Genomic DNA, 13,772 nt, shown 5'->3' on the forward strand with positions numbered 1-13,772 from the left:
TGCCTCTCATCCACGGGACTCCTTTAGCTCTAACTGACTGGTGGGAAAGTCCCAGGTATCTAAACTCTGAGGTTAGTTAATGCTCCTTGCACAAACTAACCAGGAGCCAGCAGCACTGACTAAACAGGTGCCATTCAATGATCTTGAAAATGACTCCACAGAGGTTAAATACCACTCAGAAAGAAAGAAGACTCCTGTCTGAGAGGCATCTTCAGGTATCTATAATCAAGTCAAGTTGCTCTCCATTTAACACTCCTTGGATCACGAATACATAGTTCATTTCGAAAAGGAAAAAAAAAGTCCAGTAATTTCCTCAAATAGCAGGCCACTGTCATTTTTAAGAAACATAACTCAAACAGGAGCAGTATCAGATTATATATTCAGTATTTGGTATTGGGATCTTTTATTTAAGCAAAAGTAGTATTACTGCAATATAAAAATACTCTTACAAAGATGTATGTCTCATAAAGTATATGTAGCATAACATAGGATATTTTATTATTCTCAACTGTATACAATTCTTGCATTTATCTGTCTTTAATTTTCTAACTTAACCTTTCAATTTTTAACATTCTTGTCTCACTGTAGTGTATCATCAAGTCAAGTACAAGACAAGCACATTTGGTGAATAAAGGGATTCTGATTGTAAAAGTCCTGCATTGCAAATGTCACTTAAGTAGAAGTAAATAAATATTATTAGGAAAATGTTCCTATAGTAAGTAAAGCAAAAGTACAAAACCTGATCTTCTGTCTGCACCTTCCTGCATGCATGTACTTTTTCACTTTTCAAACATCACACTGGCACACTATCCTCTAGTGGATCAGTGGGTGTATTACATGCTTTGGTATAAAACTGACATTATGGCCAATGAATTCAGATACATTTCAAGAAAACTTATAAAAAGCTAAATAATTGTGAGACGATAGCCGATGGCGTCTGAGATTACAATGTGCTCTGGCTCTTTTGCTTGATTGTTTACCTACATACAACCAAAGCACACTCAAAAGTGCTTGATCAAGACAACCTGGACTACAGTTGGACTGCAAAAAGAAACACATGCTTTGGTATGAAACTGGGCTAGTTATGGACATTGCATGGCTCCACCCTGGTCAAAAAAGGTCAGAAATCACTCTTAAGGAAACTTAAAAAGGCAAAATTCCCATAGCAAGTTCTTGCCACAAAGTGGCATTGCCAACTGTGCGAGGACCAGAACAGGAGAGCTCTGCAGCGGGTAATTACCATTCAGAACATCACTGGTACCCATCTACTGAGCATCAGTGGTACCAGTGAGGTAAGCTTTGTCTACAGAGCCCGACACTAAAAGACAATACCCACCCCTGCAACAGCCTGTTCAGTCTATGTATGTAAAATCATAAACTTCAAAGTAACTAGTTTGTGGAGCTGTCAGATAAATGGGGTGGTGCAGAAAATACAATATCTGCCTTTGAAATGTGGAGGAGTAGAAGTAGGAGTATAACGTAACATAAAATGGAAATGCTCAAGTGAAGTATCAAGTATTTCAAAACTGTAACTGTAAAGTACAGTACTTGAGTAAATGCAGTTATTTCCCACCATTGAACAGAAGCCCAATTAACTGGTTGGTCCTGGGACATCATCATGCCACTAAACAGAGTGTAGCTTAAAATTACAAGAAATGGTTAACAATAAGACATGATTAATATAGCAAGTTTTGCTAACTAGTGTCACAAAGGTTGCTTATTGTCCCAGACATTTTTCACCCCTGTTCCATTAAAAAAGGGCCCTAAATATGGCTCAGCCACAGGTTTAAATAAGAGAAATTAGTGATGACTATTACGAAAAATTCCTATTTATCTACAAGTCCACAAACACCAAGCGATTTGACCAAATATGAAAATAATGTACAAATAAATATATTTTAACTTGAATAAATATCAGTATTTTATACATATATTTGCAACTTCAAGTTCATAGATCAATAACATTTGCTTTCAAAAGCTTCATGCACATTTAAACAGAAAAAAAATGTAAGATTTTTTTCCCCATATGTTTAATTGTATTATGCAGATTATGTTCTTGGATTTCCTGACATTATATTGTTATATTTGTGTGTGGAGTTTTGAGACTGTTTTGACTCCCTGAGCCATTAATGCATGGAAAATTGCATTCATGTAGAGTTTCAAATTCGGGAAGGTGTTTTCCCAAAAGACAAAATAGCTTGTCACCCTTTGATTAGACATTATTTTACATATAAATATATATTTGGGTTTCACATGGCATTCCTGTTGGCAACTTCAAATTAAATTCACTGATTTTTTTGTCATGCCAAGCTTGTGTTCCTTGCCTGGCCCTTGAGCATTGTGTGTAAAACAACTGGGCAAAAAGTGGGCTACAACCAGCCAAGTAAGCCATGGGACATCCAGGTGGATCATTATCTGCAGTAAGTATAATCTGAGCCATCAGTCTAATGAAAATTGGCATGATTTGACATTTAAAGGTTAAGCTCCATGTTTCAGGTAAAGTCACCTAACATTAGCTAAGTCCGCTAGCTTAGCTGCTTGATTTATGGTATGACACTAAGGTGTAACAGTGTTCGTACTAGTAGGTAATTGCAAAAGCAGTGACTCAACAGTACTAAAGTGACATTGCTCAGCTAATTTCCATAAAATGTAAGTCACTATTGCAAAAATTATTAACCTTGTGAACACAAATGAACCTTACGGGGTGGTTATCTATAATTTAAACTACTGTTATATCTGCCAGCTTGCTGAACCTGAACCATGAAAGCTTTAATGTCAGCTGCATTTATAACATAGAAGCCTACATTAACTGAAACCCTGTCGATGACCATTAGTTCCTCACACCACAATTTTTCACTCATTTATCAAAGATGATTATACACTCAGCAACCAGTTTAGGTACACTGATTTAATAATCAGAAAAGAAAGGAATGTAAGAGCAATGTGAGAGCAAGTGGTGATGGACTGTAGTTTTTAAGTAAAGTAAAAATTAGGAAAAGGAGGTGCAATCAAATCAGAAACACACTAATGTATGGTATATTGCAGTCCATTAAATGCCACAGCAGTTTCCCTGTGATGATCAATAGAGTTTTTCTGTTGCCTTGGTGAGCCAAGCTGCAGCTACCTTTTTGCTCAGCTTGTTTCTCTGATAACCAAAGATCCAGACATCTGATTATTAAAATCCTTCATCCAGTTAAAACATAAAGTTAAAAATGACCCTGATCTAAAAACTGACAATGTCGGGACTTGTAAAAATAGTTGGCTGAAAATGTTTTTATGTCTGGCCATCTGGCCGACAGCCGTCACTTATGGAAAACTCAGCATTGCACAGTGCAATGTTGTTATTCATTAAATTTGTCATGCAAATTTTAGTAATATTCACACACCGTTTGATATGTGATAGTAACACACCGTAATTGTGAAATGCCTCGAAAGTAAGCTTTAATTCTACAAACTGCTGTATACTGAATGGAAAATTGTAAAAGTTCTTGCCGTTCTCCTGTGTATCCAGGGCTGCAGAGACACTGTCCAGTGAATGACACACAGATGCCATTGTTGTGACACTGACATTCCTGGGAACAGTTTTGTCCAAATCTTCCCTCTGGACATGGCTGGCCACACACTGTACCCTGCACACAGCAACAAAAACAGGAACATAGATACAGTACCTAAAGTGTTGGACATGTGAGCAGCTTTTACACTTTAAATCTTTGTATACATGCTTTTATGCTTTCTTAAGCCTGCTGATCTGTGTGTTCATACAACTCCTCTATAGGTGATTTTGAAATGTAATGTGCCACCACACACTCGTTAATGATTACTGAGTGTATGAATAACAATAAGCCATTCTTCTAAAGAGTCGAAACAAATAGGGGTGTGTACCATCCAGCCTGCAGGACAGGTGCACTCTCCAGTCACATGGTGACACACTCCTCCATTCTGACATGGACATCTCTCCTCACACTGCTGCCCATGTTTACCTGGAGGACACAGGTCTTCACAGCTATAAAGAAAAAGAAAATAGTGTTCAGTTAAGAAAATAGTGTTCAGCTAGTATTTGTCCACTTTTTAAGGTCACATATGGAAGTTTACTTTATATAACAATCATGAAACCTACTTGCAAAGTGTAATCCTTAAATGTGAGAACCATGTCACTTTTATTTTCGATTCTAAATTACAGTATTGTTGCATGGTAATTGGGGCAATTAACCACAAATTCATTTACATTTTGAAAAACAGAAAGTAAAAATATTAGGATATCCTCCCAGTTACATGTGTAAATGGGGATAGGAAAAGCAAAAGTTACTGATGCAAGTTTCCTTCATCAGTCTGTCAGGTATAATCATACAGTCAAGGCTTAGTATTAGTCTGTACATATGTTATGTATCTTCATGTCCCACCAAAAAGGTTTGTCTCATTTGACAATAACTAATTTGCAATATGGCTCTGGAATATTTAGATTAAAAACAGGAAGCAGATTCTCATATACTCTCTCCTTCAACTTACAAAGCTCCAGTGTATCCTGGTGAGCACTTGCATTCTCCAGTCACATGGTGACAGGTGGCTCCATTCTGGCATTGGCATTTCTGCTGGCATCCATTACCATAGGTACCCACTTCACACTGGGCTTCACAGCGCCAGCCTCTGTGTCCAGGAGTGCAGATACAGGCTCCAGTGATTGGATTACACAGTGCTCTGTTCTGGCACTGACATCTGTTACTGCAGTGGGAACCCCAGTGGCTACTGTCACAAGCTAAGGGGAAGATGATGGAAAAGAATCAAAATTTAGTTTATCTTGTTTGACAAGTTACCACTGCAGATGTCACAGGTTGTCATTGCAGGTTTTGATTGTTCATGTTATTCTCCTCTATCCCCTTATCAATCTACCACTAATTCCACTGGATGAACAGACATTACAAAAAGATCTCCTTTGAGCTGATTGCTTGCATACCATTTCAGATTATTTGGCCTTTTAACAACCTATTTTTTAAATCAAGCATCCTGTGTTCAGCCTGCAATGTGGGGCCCCATTACAGCAAAGCTAATGACATGTAATTAACACAAGATGCAGAGTTGGGATGAGTCTCATTGTTGTCTGTTCTGTTATCCAGATTCTCATTGGTCCTGTAATAATTCTTTTTCACCGAGTGACGCATGACCAAGTGCAAACCTGATCTAAGGAAGCGATTCATGCTTTTATTTTCCTTTCACTTGGAAAACTGCAACTCTAACTAATCCAGCCTAAGCCAGTCACTGACATGAAAACCATCTAATTCTACTAGCAGCCAGAGACCCAATTACTGTGACGGCCTATGACCTGAACCCACCCTACAAACTGATTAAACCCAGGAATGTGTTGGATGATATATTTATCTCGACATCTTTTGTCTTATAGAGAACACACCAGGAGACCACTGCCCATTGAAAAAAGATAGGAGGGACTCAGAACGGTTTACACTGACTGTCAGACCTTTCATTATGGGACTCTACATTATGGGGGTCTGTTAAGTTCAGGAAAAAGTGAGATTGTTAACTTGTTAAGACAAAAATACAGAAATTGAAGGTTAAGACAAAGACTTTATAACCTACCTGTAGCACCATGGTCAACTGTTTAGCAAGTCGTTATCCATTAATGACCATTCCAGCTTATTTGAAAAATAGGTGTTATTTTCATTGTATTGGCAAACATTTGGATTGGTTATGATAACACAGTAGACTTCCCATGGATTGTGGCTGTGCCTGGTGATCATGATTCCGCCTACTGTTGTGGCCCTGTTTGATGCCCACTGCAGCTGTTATTCATATTATTATTACATAGATTATCATTATCATGTAAATATACAATCATATATTAGTATGCACATTTACTACCATACACACACCATAGATTTGTACTATCATATACTATACTATTATTAGTTATATGGCTATTATTATTATTATAGCTGTTACTATAATTATTATTGCCATTGCTGCACAAATTGCTCTCTTTGTCTCTGTCTCTCTGTCTTTCACTCTCTCTAAACCCAACCATTCAAGGCAGATGGCTGCCCACCAAGAGCCTGGTTCTTGTTAGGTCAGGTTTGTGTCTCTTGAAACAAAGTTCTTCCTTGCTGCTGTTGCCACGTGGTCGTGCTCATGGGGGAACTGCTGGGTCTCTGTACATTAAAGAACATGGTCTAGACCTGCTCTATTTGGAAAGTGTCCTGAGACAACATTTGTTGTAATTTGGCACTATATAAATAAAACTGAATTGAATGAAATGAACTATCCTTGAGTCTAAGTGGACATTTGTGCTAGATGTAATTGAATTCCCTCCAGTCCTCCCCAAGATATTGCACAGTGATCTTGTCCTTTGCACACAAAAAATCGAATCAGTTCACCCGTGAGTCTAAGTGGAAGTTTGTATGAAATTTGAAGAAATCCCCTCAAGCTCCCTTAAGCTTTTTTCTTGTTAGACTACAGTTTCCAAGATCAAGAATAAATTTCACTTTCAACAAACTTGTCATTCATGCTGTGGTGATGTTGTTAATTTTGGTTTTGCACAATAATATAATTTGAGAAATATTATTTAAATGTATCTCTAAATTGTCTTAGATATAAACCAGCTGACAAGTATTTTTGGTCACCTGACAATCATTAAGTCTTTTTATTTCTAGCCTCATACTATCCCAATATCAACAGCTGGCTTTTCATAGCTTCACCTTTAATCCTGATAGTACGGTGTGTTAATAACAAAAATATTTCCAATTTGTCTTGTGGGATTCTACAGGCTGTGTCTGATCTCTGTAACAGCCTGTGGTTTTACTGCTCTGATTAGAATATAGACCTGGTCAGGGAATATAGACCTGGCCTTTTTTGTAATATATATCATGTAAATCCAGACAAACAAAACAAAATCTAAAGATACTTTTAGTTTAATTCGATCTTTTAATGAACAAATGTTTAAATTACCAGAAAACAACTATAACACAGTAAACCAAATTTTTTGATGCCCACAGAGCTTTCTTAAAATTGGTCTTACATGTCCAGTAGTAGCGTTTTCTGGATTCATCATAAAAGCATAGTGTTTCAATCATAATTATACCAAGTGCTCCTCTCTAGTTGTTTTCATAAATTTCACTTTAGATAAATCCTATGAAAATCAGACATTTCCATACTATCACCTCATTGTTATGGTGAACATGCAACACATTCAAGTAGACAGAGAGCAACATTATTATTCATTTGAAGTTATGTTTTTAAACACCTCATGCATGAATGTTAGGTTGATTATTTATTCTCTTTTTAAGTCTGTTTTGGTCTCATGAGAAACTGGCTCATTAGCTGCTAAATGTCCACTATGTTCATTTTATTGATCCCAATTTGGGAAATTCTTTTGTTGCAACAACAGGTTAATCACTACACATAAACATAGAATAAAACTAAGAGAAAAGAGTGTTCTTAAAAAATACAACTAAGTATATAAACATGGAATAGCAGCAACGGCTAGTTGCTGTTTGTCAGTGCTCACTCACTGCAGCTTTTTCACTGAATTGCTGATGATTCTCTGGGGTCTCCTTGGTTCACACTGAAAGTGATGCCTTTCATGTTACCCATAAGCCTAATAATTTGATCCATTGTTAATTCAGAAGTATTGATTGGTGTTGCTTTAAGTTTTAGCTCAGTGTTAACTGCTTTTAAGTTGTTAGTTTTCTTAAGCATCATGTACATTTCTTCAGAGGATGAAAGTTGATTCTTATCTTTGAAAACAGTTTTAGTTTTGGTCATTTACATTATTGTCATAAGTCATAATTATTTATGCAAACAGTGCCATTGCCTTTGAGCTTGGGCTCCTCCTCCTAGTACACAAACAGCCTGATATCTGTATGTGCCGCATGCAGAGTAAGAGCGACATCTCCAGCCATTCCACAATTCTGATGTTGTTCAAGAGATGAACAGGCTCCTTTATTCCTCCTCCATTAGCCTGCCTTACTGTGACCTGATTAAAAGTGCATACTTCCTTTTCCTCAGGCAGCCTGACACTGTGTGATGAACAGTGGTGAGGACTGGGGGGGATTGAGGAGATTAGAGATACTGAGATGCACATCTAAAAACCCCTGTATTCAAATCTGCCATTCAGATACCTTTGTGAAACTAACCTGACCTAGATCGAAGAAAGGCCAAACTCCAGGAGCTTGGGGCTTCTTGTCTGCTTCTTTTTCAATAGCCTATTCAAGATGGCCATGAACAAAAAGACTGCACTGTGCCAGGGTTTAGTCACAAGGCTGGACACATCACAGTCTCAGGCAGGATTTCATGGTTTCCAGTCCATTACATGTTCATCATAGAGATAGTTCCTCCTGTCCTGTTATTATCTACTGCAGTGAACAAATCTAGATGGAAGTGAAACTTCTGCACACATTTGACTCCAAAGCACAAGAAGTCATAAAAATGTAAAGAAAAATAAATAAATTTGAAAAAAAGCAGGAAAAGAGTCAGTCAAGTATAGAAAGAGCACTGAGCACTTGAGCTGCCAGTTGTTGAGATTTGGCTCAGTTCTGACTGTTCAGACCGGGGAGGAGTAGGAACTGGGATGTTTCTCCATCTATTCAGTGATTACCTAGTCTACCAGGCATGGCGAACTCATGGGAACAGAAAATGCCTTTCACACTGAGGATTCCCAGTGAGACAAAAAAATGTGTAGCATTCCTCCAGTTTTCCTTTCTGAAAAAATGGAGTGTGTGCTTCCTCCAGAGTTTTATTGTCATATTACAACAAAACCTCACCATCTCACCATTAAGCAGTGTCTTCACACAGGGATACCTTGTTTTTTTAAATATGTAAAACAAAGAACCTAAACCACAAATTACCTGTTTGAGCTGCATCGTGATTTTGTTATAGTTCCCAATAGCATTCACACACTCTAAAAGATCCTTTGTGGTGTCACTCGCAAAATTAAGAAATGTACGGATCTCAAAAGGGGAACTCAACTAGTTCCTCAAACATCAGGATCAGTCAAGTTGTCATGGCTAGTGCTACTCAGCCTGTGAAAACAGTTGTATATCTTCTGTGACTCTGCTTTATTAAATCTGAAAATAGCCCTAATGATGTCATAGTGATGTCAGCATTATCGCAGCTTGGGTTTTGAGACTAAATATTTGTAATAGGAAGCCTGAGTTACAAACTGGAGGTGCGGAGTTTGAAAGACATGAATGGTTACTAGACAGGCAGGCACGAAGGAGACATTATTGGGTCATATCATGTGAAATGTAGGATCCAGTGCATTTGAAGCTTTACCTATACAGTGCCTAAAAGTCTGACCATTCTTTTTTAATCTGTCACTTGTGAGTCCCTAAACTTTATGGAAGTGTCAATTTAAATCTCTGATGCACTCTTTTGAGTTGCAAATGTAACAATTTCACATCTGGCTCAAGAAATAACTATAAAATGCTTCAGTATAGATCACAAAAAATATATCTATTCATGTGTGACAAGAAAGCAGTAAAAGTGTAATTAAAAAATATCACCAAAGATAGGTGGTTAATGTTTCTGGACTTCATTCAGTCATGAGAATGTAGACAAATGCAGTCTTTTAAAACAGCCATATGCACATATGCAACAGCAATGTACAATATGGGGTGGCAGTGGCTCAGGTGGTAGAGTGGTCATCCACTTATCAGAAGGTTCTTCAATCCCTGGCCTCAGCCGTCTATATGTCGAAGTATCTTTGGGCAAGACACTGAACCCCAAATTGTTCCCTATGTTGTGTCATCAGTGTGTGAGTGTGTGTGAATAGTTAATGTTCGTAATGAGCAGGTGGCCTAGCAACCATTGTATGAATGTGTGTGTGAATGGGTGAATGCAGACTTGTGTTGTAAAAAGTGCTTTGCGTGGTCGTCAGACTAGCAAAGTGCTATATAAATACAGTCCATCTGCTGAAATTATTTACATGTTGAGAAATATGAGGAGGTTGAAACACTGGGCTGACTGCGAATTTGGAGGGCAAAAGTGACTCAGAAATTGTAGCAGAATCTTCAGCAGAGTCAAATGGATTATATTCTCATGATCCACACTAGAACCGTGAGCAAGTCCAGGGTCAAGTGTTAGATGCTGGGAGTGGTTAGGATGCATGACAGATTAGGTATAAATAATCAATTTAATAATTATCCATAATAAAGTAATATGTATTTATATATACATATATGTATTTATATACACACACACACACACACACACACACATATACACATATATATATATATATATATATATATATATATATATATATATACGTGTATATATATACGTATATATATACGTATATATACATGTATATATACGTATATATATACACGTATATATATACGTATATATACATGTATATATACGTATATATATACACGTATATATATATAAACCCCAAGCTGGGAGAATGGCTCCACAGATACCAGGAAAAACATCTGAGGTCTCTGTCCAGAAGAGCGCACTCCTGGGAACAGCCAAGATCCTGCACAGAACCCTCAAGCTCCCAGGCCTCTGGTAGAGGACCCGAGCTTGAAGGAGGCACAATACTGCCCCAGGCAGGGCGAGAAGGGGATCTAAGATCCCCTTATACTCTCTACTGGGACCACTTTTGCCTTTATGCCCCACATCTTCTCCAACTCCTCCTTGAGACCCTGTTATTTCTCCAGCTTCTCGTGCTCTTTCTTCCTGATGTTACTGTCACTTGGGATCGCTACATCCACCACTGTGACTGTCTTCTCTTCTTTGTCTACCACCACTATGTCTGGTTGGTTCGCCATCACCAGTTTGTCTGTCTGGAACTGGAAGTCCCACAGGATCTTGGCTCGGTTGTTCTGGATCACCTTTGGAGGCGTCCTCCACCTTGATCCTGGGACCTCCAGCCCATACTCGGCACAGATGTTCGTGTACAATGCTAGCCACCTGGTTATGACGCTCCATGTATGCCTTCCCTGCCAGCATCTTACACCCCACTGTTATGTGTTGGATTGTCTCAGGGGCATCTTTGCACAGCCTGCCATGATCAGTGCCTCTGTGCAGTCTTTCAGTCCAGCCTTTTCCAGCCACTGGTATGTTTTCGCTATGTCAGCCACTTCCTCAAGCTGTCAATAGTACATGCCATGCAGGGTCTTGTCTGTCCATGCCAACCCTTCTGGCTCCTCCTTACTGGGCTTCTGCTGCCTGAGGCATTCACTCAGCAGGTCATCACTGGGGGTCATCTTCCTGATGTACTCCCAGAGGCTTGCTGTTTCCTCCTGGATAGTGGCTCTGACCCTCACTAGTCCTCCTGTCTTCCGCTTAGCATATAGACTCAGGACGCTGGACTTAGGGTGAAACCCTCCATGCATCGTAAGGAGCTTCCTTGTCTTGATATCAGTGGCTTCCATTTCTTCCAGTGGCCAGGAGTTAGGGGTTAGGGATGCAGATGTCATCCCTGCACTGACCTGTCGTCCTGGCTCCCCTTGCCATAGCATCTTTGTACCATGGATGAGGCACATTGTACCTCATCAATCTCTAATTGCGACAGTAGGTTGTTCTTACGGATATTAGAGCACTGGGTCACAAGTTGCTTTGCAGTCTTCATGGATGTGGGGTTTCGAAGCATCCATAGGTCCCACATCCTCTTCATATACCCTCTCTCACTGGGGTTGCTGGTGTAGTAGCATTCCAGCTGTTTTTTTTTTCTCTGTCCTGCTCCATGTATGTCATGTTCCAGTAGGCAACTTCTCATTAGGGTGTCCTGGTCCCCCAACACCTAACGCGGACCTTGTTGGACCGGGCAACGTCAGAGCCGGTAGGGCTTTATCTGTTGTTGTTGCTCTCATTCGAGGTGTAGGCATCTAACTGCAAAGGGTCTTGCCTACCCCTTTGCAGTTATCTGTATACACACACACACACACACACACACACACACACACACACACACACAATGCCTGGCCCAAAAAAAAGTCGCCACCTGGATTTAACAGATGAAGTGATGCACCCATCATAGCCTAGTCCTTAATGTACACGCCTATGGGGGCATTGCTACGATCTGGGGTTGCTTTAGTTGGTCAGGTCTACGTTCAGCAACATTATATGCCCAAAGAATGAGGTCAGCTGACTACCTGAATATACTGAATGACCAGGTTATTCAATCAATGGATTTTTTCTTCCCTGATGGCATGGGCATATTCCAAGATGACAATGCCAGGATTCATCGGGGTCACAATGTGAAAGAGTGGCTCAGGGAGCATGAGACATCATTTTCACACATGGATTGAGTCCAGACCTTAACCCCATTGAGAATCTTTGAGATGTGCTGGAGAAGGCTTTGGCAGTGGTCCAACTCTCCCATCATCAATATAAGATCTTGGTGAAAAATTAATGCAACACCGGACAGAAATAAATTTTGTGACATTGCAGAGGCTTATTGAAAAAATGCCACATCGAATGCGTGCCATAATCAAAGCTAAAGGTGGTCTGAAATATTAGAATGTGTGACCTTTATTTTTATTTTTTGGTGGCAACCTTTTTTTGGCCGGGCAGTGTGCACACAGACACACACACACACACACACACACACACACACACACACACACACACACACACACACACACTGTTGCTTAAGTTGGAATAAAATATTTTTTTTAACTCTTTCCATGAAATGATTGTGACATTGTGATTTATTCTTCACAGACAAAGTGTATATCTTCTCAAAACTTTACAGGACGCTTCTATCCAGCACCACTAATAGTGTCTTTCCTCCGTAATGAATACCGGCCCATACCATTACTGAGCCACCACCAGCTGGAGAGGTTTCCTGGATGCAGTCACCGCGAAGGTTTTCAGCACGTAATGACCAAATAACATGTTGCCAGTGCCCAAGCTGTAATCTTTTGTGCTCCCTAGCCCAGTGAAGCTGGGCAACTCAACTGTTCAACTGTGTTGAACAGTTAGCCGCGGACACTTGATGTCTTGTCTTGCTTGGTAGTCATGCTGAAGCATCCTGGTTTCTATGGCACAGACTGAGCAGTTGCTGATCATTCCATCTGGTAGTCAGTCGTAGTTGTCCTGGAGATTTCTGTGGCCTAAAATGACCCTCCTCTCGATGAACTTTGAGGATTTTACCGCCCTGTGGGATATTCCAAGCAAATCAGCAATATTGGCTCATTTGTGTCCATCCTGTCGGAGTGCAAGCACTCTTTGGTGTATTGCCAGTGGCATCAGACGAGGCATAGCCTAGGGAACTTCTGTGTCAAATTTGGTTGAAAATTATTTCAGACAATCCTGAAGACGTGGACCATACAGGCATACAGGCCTTAGGCAGAAAACGGACAACAAAGCAAATGTCTTTTCTAGTGCCAAACAAATGCTATGCATGAATTCATTTCAATAATGTAATCATTGCACCTGGTCAAAAGTGATTACTGATGCATTTAAATAGGAATTAAGTTGGAAAAATTTTGGAATTATTTATTTTATTATGTGTGTGTGTGTGTGTGTGTTTGTTTGTTTGTGTATTGTGTGTGTATATACATACATATACATATATATGTATATGTATGTATACACACACACACACACACACATATATATGTATATGTATATACACACACAGTACACACACACTTATATATGTATATACATATGTATATAGATACATATATTCACACACACATACACACACATACACACAGATGACATAAGACTTTCTTGATAAAGAGATCAAAATACAGTTTTTCCAATTCTGTACATACTGCCAGAAGAAGTACTGTTGCTAATATGAG

General features: G+C 39.3%; 1 protein-coding gene across 1 annotated transcript in view; it reads right to left on the bottom strand.

Moving 5' to 3' along the window:
* megf10 (multiple EGF-like-domains 10) overlaps positions 1-13,772 on the bottom strand; it is a 143,352-nt gene that overhangs the window by 62,744 nt on the left and 66,836 nt on the right. The window contains exons 6-8 of the mRNA XM_076757431.1: positions 4,507-4,753; positions 3,883-4,003; positions 3,493-3,629 (exon numbers count right to left, since the gene is read on the bottom strand). Coding sequence (XP_076613546.1) covers positions 3,493-3,629; positions 3,883-4,003; positions 4,507-4,753 — 505 coding nt within the window. The remainder of the gene's footprint in view (positions 1-3,492; positions 3,630-3,882; positions 4,004-4,506; positions 4,754-13,772) is intronic.

This window comes from Chaetodon auriga, chromosome 19, assembly GCF_051107435.1.
Source record: "Chaetodon auriga isolate fChaAug3 chromosome 19, fChaAug3.hap1, whole genome shotgun sequence".
Taxonomy (NCBI): domain Eukaryota; kingdom Metazoa; phylum Chordata; class Actinopteri; order Chaetodontiformes; family Chaetodontidae; genus Chaetodon; species Chaetodon auriga.